The 13,572-nt window shown below is 45.7% G+C and overlaps 1 protein-coding gene across 2 annotated transcripts in view; it reads right to left on the bottom strand.

Moving 5' to 3' along the window:
* LOC126284470 (glucose dehydrogenase [FAD, quinone]-like) overlaps window positions 1-13,572 on the bottom strand; it is a 527,859-nt gene that overhangs the window by 270,495 nt on the left and 243,792 nt on the right. For both annotated transcript variants that reach the window (XM_049983422.1, XM_049983423.1), the window contains exon 2: window positions 216-431. In XM_049983422.1, the coding sequence (XP_049839379.1) occupies window positions 216-413 (198 nt within the window). In that variant the 5' untranslated portion in view covers window positions 414-431. The remainder of the gene's footprint in view (window positions 1-215; window positions 432-13,572) is intronic.

The following is a 13,572-nucleotide window of genomic DNA, read 5'->3' as shown; positions in this document are numbered from 1 at the left end:
GTCGGTAGTCATAAAGTTGTAGCTGATCAATGTGCCTGTGGGCGATTACTTTGAAGGGGAAAAAAGTTGGCGTTGATAATTAAATAGTGCTTCTATAACAAAAGCAAAAATTTCCGTTACTTTTTTATCACACCTCATGCGGTACAGTAACGCCAAGCGATATTATTAGCGACTGCTGCCTCTGGACCAGAGTGGTGATGTACTGAACTGCCCACCTGGTTGAAGATGCTCTCCTCGCCGCCGGCCTCTATGAGCAGCACCGACCACTCGGGGATCTCGGAGAGGCGAGAGGCCAGCGCGCAGCCGGCTGACCCGCCTCCCACGATGACGAAGTCGTAGACGTCCTTCTGGGCGAGCGCCGGGCCCAGCGAGGAGACCGCCGCCAGCAGACTCAGCACAGCCAGGGCACGCATGGCGGCCACAGCTCACTCCTGAGGCACGGAAGCACGAGTCAGCCACCTCAACAGGGAAACGGCGACAGCGGGAACAGAAACAGATACGAGGGTAATCCCGAAAGTAAGGTCTCCTAGCCGGCCGGGGTGGTCTCGCGGTTCTAGGCGCTCAGTACGGAACCGCGCGACTGCTACGGTCGCAGGTTCGAATCCTGCCTCGGGCATGGATGTGTGTGATGTCCTTAGTTTAGTTAGGTTTAATTAGTTCTAAGTTCTAGGCGACTGATGACCACAGATGTTAAGTCGCATAGTGCTCAGAGCCATTTGAACCATTTTTTGAAGGTCTCCTACTTTTTTATAAGTACACAGACCTGTTTATTTCTACAATGGTTTACATCAGTTTACAGCTTGAACATTTAGCTATTTTTTGATATAATCACCATTTCTGTCGATACATTATTGAACACGCTGTGGCAGGTTTTGTATGCCCATGTCATACCAGCTCGCCGCCACTCTGTTCAGAAAGTTATGAACCTCTTCTTTCACCTCGTCGTCGGAGCTGAATCGCTGGGACCACAATTAACGCTGACAGATACTGTGAGACTCTGAAAAAACTCAAACGGGCAATTCAGAACCGGAGAAGATGAATATTGAGCAAGGGCGTACACATTCTCACTGACAACCCTCGCACACACATCGCTCGGCAAACCGTTGCTCTCCTACAACATTTTCAGTGGAACATAATCACCCACTCACCCTGTAGTCATGACGTGGGGCCCAGTGACTATCACCAGTCCCTTTGTTAAAAGAACATTTGGCCGAAAAGTGATTCAGCTCCGACGACGAGGTGAAAGAAGAGGTTTGTAACTTTCTGAACAGCATGGTGGTGAGCAGGTATGACATGGGCATACAAAAACTGCCACAGCCTCTAAAAAAATGCATCGACAGAAATAGTGCTTATGTCGAAAAATAGCTAAATGTTCAAGCTGTAAACTGACGTAAACCATTGTACAAATAAACTGGTCTATGTACTTATAAAAAATAGGAGACCTTACTTTTGGGATTGCCCTCTTACGATAGAGAAGACTGGGGTTAGGTGGAATAAGGGACTAGTTGACATACAGCTATTCCAAGCGAGAGCGCTGTCGTCGTGTTAGTGGGGAAGGTATGCAAAGATGCACCACCCACTGTAACTTCACTCTCTATGGAAGCGTCTCGAACGAAGGATCTCTGTTCCAATGTTTCTCGGACTGATAAGTAACTTTTTTGTCATAAACTTTTTCCATAAATTTAAGTTGGGGTAGGGGTGAGTGATAAAGGAAATGAAGGGACTATGGATGTCAGCTATATCTGGGCTCTATGCGGAATCAGCGACCACGAGTGAAAATCTGTGCCAGATTCAAACACCTGATCTCCCGCTTACTAGGCAGCTGCGTAAACCACTGCGCCACCTGGACGCAGTGTTTATTGCAACTGCGCGAACTATCTCTGCAGGCTTCAAAGCCGACCCACGTTCCGTCCTAGCGTTACCTACCTGCAGTCCCTGTGCGAGCCCGCCAAGCTGCTTTGAGAGTCTCGCCGTAGGGCGGACATACTGAATGTAGTGGACTCATTGCCCATTGAGGCACATCAATTATGGGAATGCCTGGTGTTTGTTCTTTCAGACACGAAGGAATAAGTGGTATCTGTTCTTTCGGACATGTAGATAAAATTTAGGTGCTACTGATGGCAGTTTTCGAAGGAGCGGTTAACTGTGGTTGCCTGCGTGTATCATTATCTTTCATTTCTCATTTGTGAGACGTATAGTATCCATTTAGTTTTTGATATCGCTGTGGGGCTAGCTGGCTTACTTAGGCATGGGGTCAGCTGGTATACCTATGTAATTTCGCCCCACACCTAAGCCAACTAACCTCAGCATCACTGTTCATTAAAAAGTAAACAATTTCTGAAAAAAATAATGAACAAGTACACAACAACCCAGAAGAAATTCACCTTCCCCGCAGCCGGACCTCGACAGCAATCCAGCCGTAACCGATGAGAGAGATTACTGCTGTTCTAGCACACATTCCTATCAAAGATAGAGTCGCGGCTGAAAGGGCCAATAATAAGAAAAGTCCATGCACAGTGAAGAAGGATGATACGGCTAACGTTGACAAGTCGAAGAAGGAATAACTTCTCAGAAAATATATAACACGTCAGCCTCAGTTGTAAGTAGAAACCAATCTTTACCTAGATTTCAGAGAAAATAATTTGACCTTCTTCAGAAGCTATTGACACTAAACTATTGCACTCCAAAGTTTGGCCATGTCAAGTACAAAACTATACCACGGTAGTACCCAGTCATAAATCTACATTGATTAGCTGAAAAGAGCTGAGCCCGAACTAATCGCAGCGAGCAGCTATGTATCAAACACCGGTGACGGTCATGCGCATGTTTGTCTGGAATTACACTCCTGGAAATGGAAAAAAGAACACATTGACACCGGCGTGTCAGACCCACCATACTTGCTCCGGACACTGCGAGAGGGCTGTACAAGCAATGATCACACGCACGGCACAGCGGACACACCAGGAACCGCGGTGTTGGCCGTCGAATGGCGCTAGCTGCGCAGCATTTGTGCACCGCCGCCGTCAGTGTCAGCCAGTTTGCCGTGGCATACGGAGCTCCATCGCAGTCTTTAACACTGGTAGCATCCCGCGACAGCGTGGACGTGAACCGTATGTGCAGTTGACGGACTTTGAGCGAGGGCGTATAGTGGGCATGCGGGAGGCCGGGTGGACGTACCGCCGAATTGCTCAACACGTGGGGCGTGAGGTCTTCACAGTACATCGATGTTGTCGCCAGTGGTCGGCGGAAGGTGCACGTGCCCGTCGACCTGGGACCGGACCGCAGCGACGCACGGATGCACGCCAAGACCGTAGGATCCTACGCAGTGCCGTAGGGGACCGCACCGCCACTTCCCAGCAAATTAGGGACACTGTTGCTCCTAGGGTATCGGCGAGGACCATTCGCAAACGTCTCCATGAAGCTGGGCTACGGTCCCGCACACCGTTAGGCCGTCTTCCGCTAACGCCCCAACATCGTGCAGCCCGCCTCCAGTGGTGTCGCGACAGGCGTGAATGGAGGGACGAATGGAGACGTGTCGTCCTCAGCGATGAGAGTCGCTTCTGCCTTGGTGCCAATGATGGTCGTATGCGTGTTTGGCGCCGTGCAGGTGAGCGCCACAATCAGGACTGCATACGACCGAGGCACACAGGGCCAACACCCGGCATCATGGTGTGGGGAGCGATCTCCTACACTGGCCGTACACCTCTGGTGATCGTCGAGGGGACACTGAATAGTGCACGGTACATCCAAACCGTCATCGAACCCATCGTTCTACCATTCCTCGACCGGCAAGGGAACTTGCTGTTCCAACAGGACAATGCACGTCCGCATGTATCCCGTGCCACCCAACGTGCTCTAGAAGGTGTAAGTCAACTACCCTGGCCAGCAAGATCTCCGGATCTGTCCCCCATTGAGCATGTTTGGGACTGGATGAAGCGTCGTCTCACGCGGTCTGCACGTCCAGCACGAACGCTGGTCCAACTGAGGCGCCAGGTGGAAATGGCATGGCAAGCCGTTCCACAGGACTACATCCAGCATCTCTACGATCGTCTCCATGGGAGAATAGCAGCCTGCATTGCTGCGAAAGGTGGATATACACTGTACTAGTGCCGACATTGTGCATGCTCTGTTGCCTGTGTCTATGTGCCTGGGGTTCTGTCAGTGTGATCATGTGATGTATCTGACCCCCGGAATGTGTCAATAAAGTTTCCCCTTCCCGGGACAATCAATTCACGGTGTTCTTATTTCAATTTCCAGGAGTGTATATATATGCATAAACAGTAGCTACCTTAACGTTAGGAATTGGATTAATGTAACGATTAAAACTTAATTGCGTAATCTGTAACCGAACTTACTTCTGAGGAGAACGAGAACCCTATAAACGGATTCGGAGCCCGTCAGAACGACTACCTATTACTCGCGCAAAATTATTCCTCAATTTTGAATACATTACTATTCGACTAAAGAAAGTGGAGCCAGGAGTAGGCGACTGTAAATGAAACGTGAAATCAGGGCCGGTGAAGCAAGGGTTGAAAACCTTCGAAAAAGTTTCCAGAATGAGATTTTCACTCTGCAGCGGAGTGTGCGCTGATATGAAACTTCCTGGCAGATTAAAACTGTGTGCCCGACCGGGACTCGAACTCGGGACCTTTGCCTTTCGCGGGCAAGTGCTCTACCAAGTTCTTATTTCCAAGTTGCAAGTGATCATTAAGTAGGTTTTCTTTACCAAGCAACAGGTGTTTAAAGATTTGCAACTCCTCAAGGATGTCAAGCCTAGTACCTTTAACCTCACAATTTCATAGGTCTGTGTTATTTGATGGGTTGGGAGCACGGGCCAGTTGAACAAGGTGCTCGGCAAAAGGCGAGCCACTCGTGCCACCACCACTTTTCGTGAGTACATGTTGTTTATACCTAGCTGAGAGGGCTCTCCCTGTCTGGCCGATGTAGCAACTCGGACAATCACTACAGTTGATTTTGTACACCCCAGAACGAGATAATTCGTCATTAGTATCCTTTAACGAGTGGACCAAGTTCTTTTTGAGGCTGTTATACGTAGAATATGCAATCTTAAAGCCGTGGCTCTTTAAGAGTCGTCCTATTTTATAAAATGCTTTGCCTATGAAGGGAGTAGAAATGAAGCTAGAGGAGTTATCCTCTGGTGCGACACCAAGTGCACATGAGGTCGCATTTTTTCTACCTGCTTTCTTGTTAAAGAGCTGTCTCACAATTTCTGGTTTATATCCATTATTATAGGCGATAACTTCTAGGGTTTATAACTCGTTCTCCATTGCGTCTGCTGAAAGAGGAATGGCGAGCGCTCAGTGTATGCAAGAATGGAAGAAGGCCATTTTGTGGGCTTGGGGGTGTGTAGCGTCGGCTTGGATGATATAATCGGAATAGGAATTTTTCCAAAAAATGTTAAACCTAATACGGTTGTCCTCTATTGCCAAATTTAGGTATCAATAAATCAAAGATCTATTGGGAGATTCATTTTCCGGCTTCAAGCTTTTTTTCTCATGGAGTTCATTAAATCTTCGCAACTTTTAATAAACTTCAATAGTTTAGTGTCAGTCTTCAGAAAGCCAAATTATTTTGGCTGAAACCTAGGTAAAGTCTGGTTTCTATTTGCAACTGAGGCTGACTTGTTATATGTTTAATTATCTCAGTTGCTGACAGGGCTGCACGATGTTAAAAATTCTTAAACTTCTCAGATAACGTCAATTTGAATTTTCTTCTACAGAATGTGATGACGGTGTGTCAGACGTTAGCTACGCCGAAACTAGGCCCCAATTACGTTATCTTTTGAGTTTTGACATAATGGTCAATACATGCGTTGCGTTTGGCAAGTTCAGAGACTGAAAAACCTCCCCTCCCCATGGTGAATATATTTGTGCCGCAGTCTGCCGGCGAGACGATAGCGAGGATTCTAACTCGTCAGTTCCCACGATCGCTGGAGAACCTCAAAAAGATGGCAAAAGTTCACAACGGACGAGACCAACAACGAACCCTGGCTATCTCTAAAGCTTCCGTCAACCTGAATTCTATAAAAATGGCTGTTTTTGTGAAGCACCATCCTCGTCAGCATACTTGGGAGATTGTCGAAATCTACGGCAACGGTATTCGCGTGTCCACTGCAAATGGCCAGACGAGAATCATTCAGTTGGATACTACCAAAGTAAAATTGTGCGGAAATGGAACCCATCTTTTCAAATAAACAAGCGCGCACTGCTACATTTGAGGTTGATTTAAAAGACTGGGCTAATTCTAATAATGTAGTATAATGTAGGTATGATAATATTCAGGATCTATTTTTTATGAAGAATTCATAGTTTGTTCACATATTTAAGTTCATAAGGTAATTTATTCATTTAAGCAAAATTTAATTTTCTTCGAGTATTATTAATTCACAATGAACTTTTCTCTAAACAGTTTATTCTTTGAAAAGGAAGCTACTCCAAGTTTCGACAAAATGTTTATCCCCGAAAATTGCTGTGTTCCGCCTAAGTATCACTACGCACATCGATTTATGCCAACTCGCCCATATGGATAAAATGGTTCAAATGGCTCTGAGCACTATGGGACTCAACTGCTGTGGTCATTAGTCCCCTAGAACTTAGAACTACTTAAACCTAACTAACCTAAGGACATCACACACATCCATGCCCGAGGCAGGATTCGAACCTGCGACCGCAGCAGTCGCCCGGTGCTGGACTGAAACTCCCAGAACCTCTCGGCCACTGCGTCCGGCTATAAAAATCAAAAACCAAAATTGTGTCAACTAGATCCGGTCTCCCTTACTTTTCACTTTCATGTTCCATATGCATCAAAGAGAAATAAAGACAATACAGCTCATCATTTAGTATGGATGACAGTTGCAGCTAAATTTATAGATTGTATTTAATTTCAATCGACTCAAGTTGATGTGTCGGCGTCGTTAACACCAAAATCATGAAAGAAGTTTCGGTCTAGAGGACAGCGATTTGTTGTACCTCTGTGACGTGTTCAGTGATGATTACTCGGTATCCACATGATCATCTGGTATCATAGAGGGGCTTGAAGATGGTGTAACGTAACACCGAAGTCGATTGCAAATAAAATAGGGCCTACAAATACAGCTCAATGTGTCATTTCTGCTACTTGAAGACATAGCAACAGCCGCCATCCCTTCATCTCTCACGGAAGCACTACAGCTCACTTCCAGAAACGCGAAGTGATCGCATGTATTTACTTTAGTTGAGTCAAATAAAAAGCTCTGCCGGAGCGTGAATATCTTCGTCAGTAACCCACAAGTATAATTAATGAACAGAACGCAGTCACGTGCCGAAAACTATGTTTATAACACAGATTCAAAATTTTCACATAATTCAGGTACGTATAAACCGCAAAAAGAGAACAATGCTCGTATTCTTCATATTTGTTTTATCGGCATTACCCTTTGGTCCAAGGTATAGTTCTCCGCCTAACGTATCGTCATCCAGTGTTGGAGACATACGAGGTTTTACCGACCACCACAAGTATAATTAATGAACAGAACGCAGTCACGTGCCGAAAACTATGTTTATAACACAGATTCAAAATTTTCACATAATTCAGGTACGTATAAACCGCAAAAAGAGAACAATGCTCGTATTCTTCATATTTGTTTTATCGGCATTACCCTTTGGTCCAAGGTATAGTTCTCCGCCTAACATATCGTCATCCAGTGTTGGAGACATCCGAGGTTTTACCGACCCAGAAACAGTTACAGACACAAAGAAGTTCAGCAAGCCGAACAGTTAATATGCATCCACACAACTTCTGTTCCTGTCAAAGATCGCACAGTCTCTATGGACTTGGAGTGGAGAAGAGTTAAAGCTGCTTATTTTATTTAGCGCTAGAGCCCACAACGTACCTAATTTAAATCCTTCTCCTTTTCTGTTAAACTGGTTTTCGTGCTTTTGCGTTTCTGTGGCTTCTCGTTATAGCCTAGCGTAGTAATGATTAGAGTTTGCCAAACCATCAGTGCCAGAGAAACGAATTTGGTGGTTCCCTCGTGTCTATGCACGACCTGCTACTGCCGATTTATCCGTTTTGCTCAGGCAACGACTGCGGGAAATGATTAATGTTGTATTGATGGCATATGGGACGTTGATAAAAATGGGATTTCTTCAGTATTTTTAAATCAATAACAATTTCGTTAATAAACCATACAGTCTTTGTTTCGGTAATAATTTTCGTCAATCTAACCCGTCATTGTTCGCTTTCTAAAAAGTTACCGGTAAGAGCAAATATATCATTCGGGAAATACATATGAGAGGAAAGAAGCAGCGTCCTTTACCACACACAAGCCGGTCGTGATTAAGGTTCTCGGCAGAATCGACGAGGAAAGGAATAAGGTAACAGGGAGTAACTTTCGTGGTACTGGAGGGAGCCGTAGAGCGTAGAAACTTTATAAAAACTAGTAAAGGTCGGCTGGTGTGCGGCCCTGAGATGATGAGGTTGCAACAGAGGAAGAAGACGTAGCGGGCTGCATAGAAAGTCAGAAAACAGATTAAAAATATTGCGAAGCCGTAAGGTCTACTTTCAGTACATGTACAAATCTGTAAAAGGAAACAACGAGGAGTTGGCGTTTTCGAGAAACACACCTCTAACAGCCTCAAACTAAAGCACCTTAAAGAGAGAAAATAACAAGTTAGCGCAGTGTGGCGGGTTGCTGTACCACAGAGCACCAGGCATGTCGTATCTCGTGCTGGCGGTTATTTATAGTGTTAAACTAGTACCAAGTTACACTGATCTAAAAACTATTAAATTGGTTCATAAGACTAACTGCCTCACTGAAAATTCAGTAAATCAAGTTTATGGAGTAAATCATACACTCCTGGAAATTGAAATAAGAACACCGTGAATTCATTGTCCCAGGAAGGGGAAAATTTATTGACACATTCCTGGGGTCAGATACATCACATGATCACACTGACAGAACCACAGGCACATAGACACAGGCAACAGAGCATGCACAATGTCGGCACTAGTACAGTGTATATCCACCTTTCGCAGCAATGCAGGCTGCTATTCTCCCATGGAGACGATCGTAGAGATGCTGGATGTAGTCCTGTGGAACGGCTTACCATGCCTTTTCCACCTGGCGCCTCAGTTGGACCAGCGTTCGTGCTGGACGTGCAGACCGCGTGAGACGACGCTTCATCCAGTCCCAAACATGCTCAATGGGGGACAGATCCGGAGATCTTGCTGGCCAGGGTAGTTGACTTACACCTTCTAGAGCACGTTGGGTGGCACGGGATACATGCGGACGTGCATTGTCCTGTTGGAACAGCAAGTTCCCTTGCCGGTCGAGGAATGGTAGAACGATGGGTTCGATGACGGTTTGGATGTACCGTGCACTATTCAGTGTCCCCTCGACGATCACCAGAGGTGTACGGCCAGTGTAGGAGATCGCTCCCCACACCATGATGCCGGGTGTTGGCCCTGTGTGCCTCGGTCGTATGCAGTCCTGATTGTGGCGCTCACCTGCACGGCGCCAAACACGCATACGACCATCATTGGCACCAAGGCAGAAGCGACTCTCATCGCTGAAGACGACACGTCTCCATTCGTCCCTCCATTCACGCCTGTCGCGACACCACTGGGGGCGGGCTGCACGATGTTGGGGCGTGAGCGGAAGACGGCCTAACGGTGTGCGGGACCGTAGCCCAGCTTCATGGAGACGGTTGCGAATGGTCCTCGCCGATACCCCAGGAGCAACAGTGTCCCTAATTTGCTGGGAAGTGGCGGTGCGGTCCCCTACGGCACTGCGTAGGATTCTACGGTCTTGGCGTGTATCCGTGCGTCGCTGCGGTCCGGTCCCAGGTCGACGGGCACGTGCACCTTCCGCCGACCGCTGGCGACAACATCGATGTACTGTGGAGACCTCACGCCCCACGTGTTGAGCAATTCGGCGGTACGTCCACCCGGCCTCCCGCATGCCCACTATACGCCCTCGCTCAAAGTCCGTCAACTGCACATACGGTTCACGTCCACGTTGTCGCGGCATGCTACCAGTGTTAAAGACTGCGATGGAGCTCCGTATGCCACGGCAAACTGGCTGACACTGACGGCGGCGGTGCACAAATGCTGCGCAGCTAGCGCCATTCGACGGCCAACACCGCGGTTCCTGGTGTGTCCGCTGTGCCGTGCGTGTGATCATTGCTTGTACAGCCCTCTCGCAGTGTCCGGAGCAAGTATGGTGGGTCTGACACACCGGTGTCAATGTGTTCTTTTTTCCATTTCCAGGAGTGTATTTATGGATGGTTCGATGAACCCTCTGCAAGGCACTTAAATGCGATTTGCAGAATATCCATGTAGATGCAGAACAACAAAGTACGGCAAGATGTCATACGAAATATTGAACCTAACGATACCTATCATCTGTTTTGAATCATGACGCATCAAAATGGTTGAAAATGCGATGCACGTTAACATACGCACCATAACAAGAATTATAATTATTATCACAACATAGGCTTCGTGGGATTCTCAAACCTTTAGTGCGTCACCTTCCACCGCAATGTAGACATTCGGCTACTCTACAGATCACTCTGTAGAGACAATCTACATATAGATTCAAAATAAATGTTGTCACTTTTCTTTCTTTATGCGCATGTGTGATGACACACGTTACAACAATACATGTGTCAAATCCCACGTCTGGTTTTGCTAGGTTTAACCGAGACGCGGAATCGTTGTTACACTGCAGTATCCCCTCACTCCTAGCAATAATTTTGTACACATTCATGAAAAATCTTTTCTCACATTCAGTTAATTACGCAATCATTCTTTCGTAAAACAAGGAGCTTCCTCTCGCGTGATCTCACTGTGATTCCATTCCGAAACCGTGCTCTGTTTTGTTATAGTGTTGCATTACATCCCCTGCAAAGTTAGTCGAAAACAAAGACAAAAATTCGGAGTGATACAGCTTCTTAGCAAAATATATTGCAAACGTAATGTATCTCAAGGTTGATAAATATCAAGGGACTTGTTCTTGGAACATAGGCCTTTCTTGACACAGCAGCACATGGCGGGAAATAAAAACTCATTTTGGCAGCCTTATAAAGGAAGGAAACTAAGACTACAAAGGGTAAATCGAAAAGGAAAAATCGTTTCATGTTATACAGTAGACGTAAATTTTCTCCTTAAATGTTGTGATTTGAAGGGTCTGCCACTTACTGGATAGTAATTTCAGTAGTTCTTAGGGTGTTTCTTTTCTTTGTATGTCATCAGTTAGGAGAGTGGTTAGCAGCAGCAATCCTTTAGTATACTCTGCCCTCATCTAGTCTCGTCAGCTTTGTTGGTTTGATGTAGCCGTTGCACAGTGACAGTCGGTCAATGTTCTTCATCAGAGGACTTCTCCTACAATCCATTCCTCCCACTATCCTTTCCAAGTCTGTCTTCCCCATACATTAGTGCCTTAATATCTGCCCGGTCCATGAGTATTTGCTAACAGTTAAAATATTCTGCAGATTAGGTTTGACTGCCGTACGTGTAATGTATTCTGCAACATAATATACAGGTGCAAGAATTCCAAAAGAAACTTAATAAATTTCGACGTCATTTTTAACTAGTACTTTCCTGTATACGTAGATCATCTATCACTCTACTAAACATGGCATGCATAGCACAACTTCACGACAAAACGGTGTTCGAAATTGCTTGGTGAACTGTTCGCGTATAGCGGGATCAAACTGAGCAACCGATTGTAGGCGGTATCGCTGCTGCAATTTACAGCGATATATCGCTCTAGTGTGGGGCCTTTAGGACGACAGACCCTCTTCACATTTCAGTGTTGAGGTAAGAGCACTGTTAACAGATGCCTATCAGGAACATTGGCCAGATCGTGCATGGCCTGTGTATCCGCTGGATTTACGATTCCCACGATTTTACTTTCTGTAGTTGACGTGGTGTACTTTACTTCAGCTCCCACCAGAGCTGAGGCGCTTGCATCACACGTCCTCAGTTAATTATTGGATACTTTCCAATCTCTGTTTTCAAAAAAATGGTTCAAATGGCTCTGAGCACTATGGGACTTGACATCTGAGGTCATCAGTCCCCTAGAGCTTAGAACTACTTAAACCTAACTACCCTAAGGACATCACACATATCCATGTCCGAGGCAGGATTCGAACCTGCAACCATAGCAGTCGCGCGGTTCCAGACTGAAGCGCCTAGAACCACTCGGCCACACCTCTCGGCCATCTCTGTTTTCCCCTGCAGTTTTTACCCTCTACAACTATAATGGTAGTTATTCCCTGATCCCTTAACACGATGTCCTATTATCCTGAATCTTATTCTTGAGAGTGTGTTCCAAATGTTCCTCTTCTCACAGAGAGAGGAGAACCTCCTCATTTCTTATCTTACCGGTCCACCCAATTTTCAACATCTTCCTGTAGCACCACGTGTTAAACGCTTCGCTTCTCTTCTTTTATGATTTTAGCAGAGTTCATACAACGTTGTGCTCGAAACCAAAATTGTCAGAAACTTTTTCTTCAAATTTAGACCGATGTTTAACACAAGTAGACTTCATTTGGCTAGGAATTCCCTCTTTGTCTGTGCTTGTCTCTTTTTTATATCCAATTTGTTTCTATCGTCACACGTTGTTTTGCTTCCAGGACAGCAAAATTTCTTAGCCAACAATTTTAATGATAATTTCACCACTATTCGCATTTCTGCTCCTCCTCATTACTTTCGTATCCCGTCGGTTTAATCCTAGTCAATATTCTACACTCATAAGACTGTTCAATCTATCCAGTGCGAAAGTAATGAGAAGTAGCAGAAATGAGAACAGCGAGAAACTTAACATCAGGATTGACGGTCACGAAGTAGATGAAGTTAAGGAATTCTACTAGGCAGCTAAATAACCAGAGACGGACGCAGCAAGCAGGACATCAAAGGCAGACTATCACTGGCAAAAAAGGTCATTCCTGAACAGGAGAAGTCTACTAGTATCAAACATAGGCCTTAATCTGACGAAGAAAGAAATTTCTGAGAATGTACGTCTGGAGTACAGCATTGTATGGTAGTGAAACATGGACTGTGGGAAAACCGGAACAGAAGAGAATCGAAGCATTTGAGGTGTGGTGCTACAGAAGAATGTTGAAAATTAGGTGGACTGATAAGGTAAGGAATGAGGAGGTTCTGCGACGAATTGGAGAGGAAAGGAATATCTGGAAAACACTGATAAAGAGATAGGACATGATGATAGGACATCTGTTAAGACATGAGGTAATGACTTCCGTGGTACTAGAGGAAACTGTAGAGGGCAAAAACTGTAGAGGAAGACAGAGATTGGAGTACATAATTGAGGACGTAGGTTGCAAGTGCTACTCTGAAATGAAGAGGTTGGCACAGGAGAGGAATTCGTAGCGGGCCGCATCAAAGCAGTCGGAAGACTGATGACTAAACAAAAGAGGGATAGCAATTTCATCAGGAATTCTTATCATTGATGCCTGTCCACCTTGAATTTTAATCCCTCTCTTGAACTATTTCTTACTTCGTCATTGTTTCAGTGGAGTACCCAGTGAACGCTAGCGGCAAAAGACT

This window comes from Schistocerca gregaria, chromosome 8 (assembly GCF_023897955.1).
Source record: "Schistocerca gregaria isolate iqSchGreg1 chromosome 8, iqSchGreg1.2, whole genome shotgun sequence".
Taxonomy (NCBI): domain Eukaryota; kingdom Metazoa; phylum Arthropoda; class Insecta; order Orthoptera; family Acrididae; genus Schistocerca; species Schistocerca gregaria.
The sequence above is the reverse complement of the archived record's forward strand: the minus strand, read 5'-3'. Positions and strand labels throughout refer to the sequence as shown.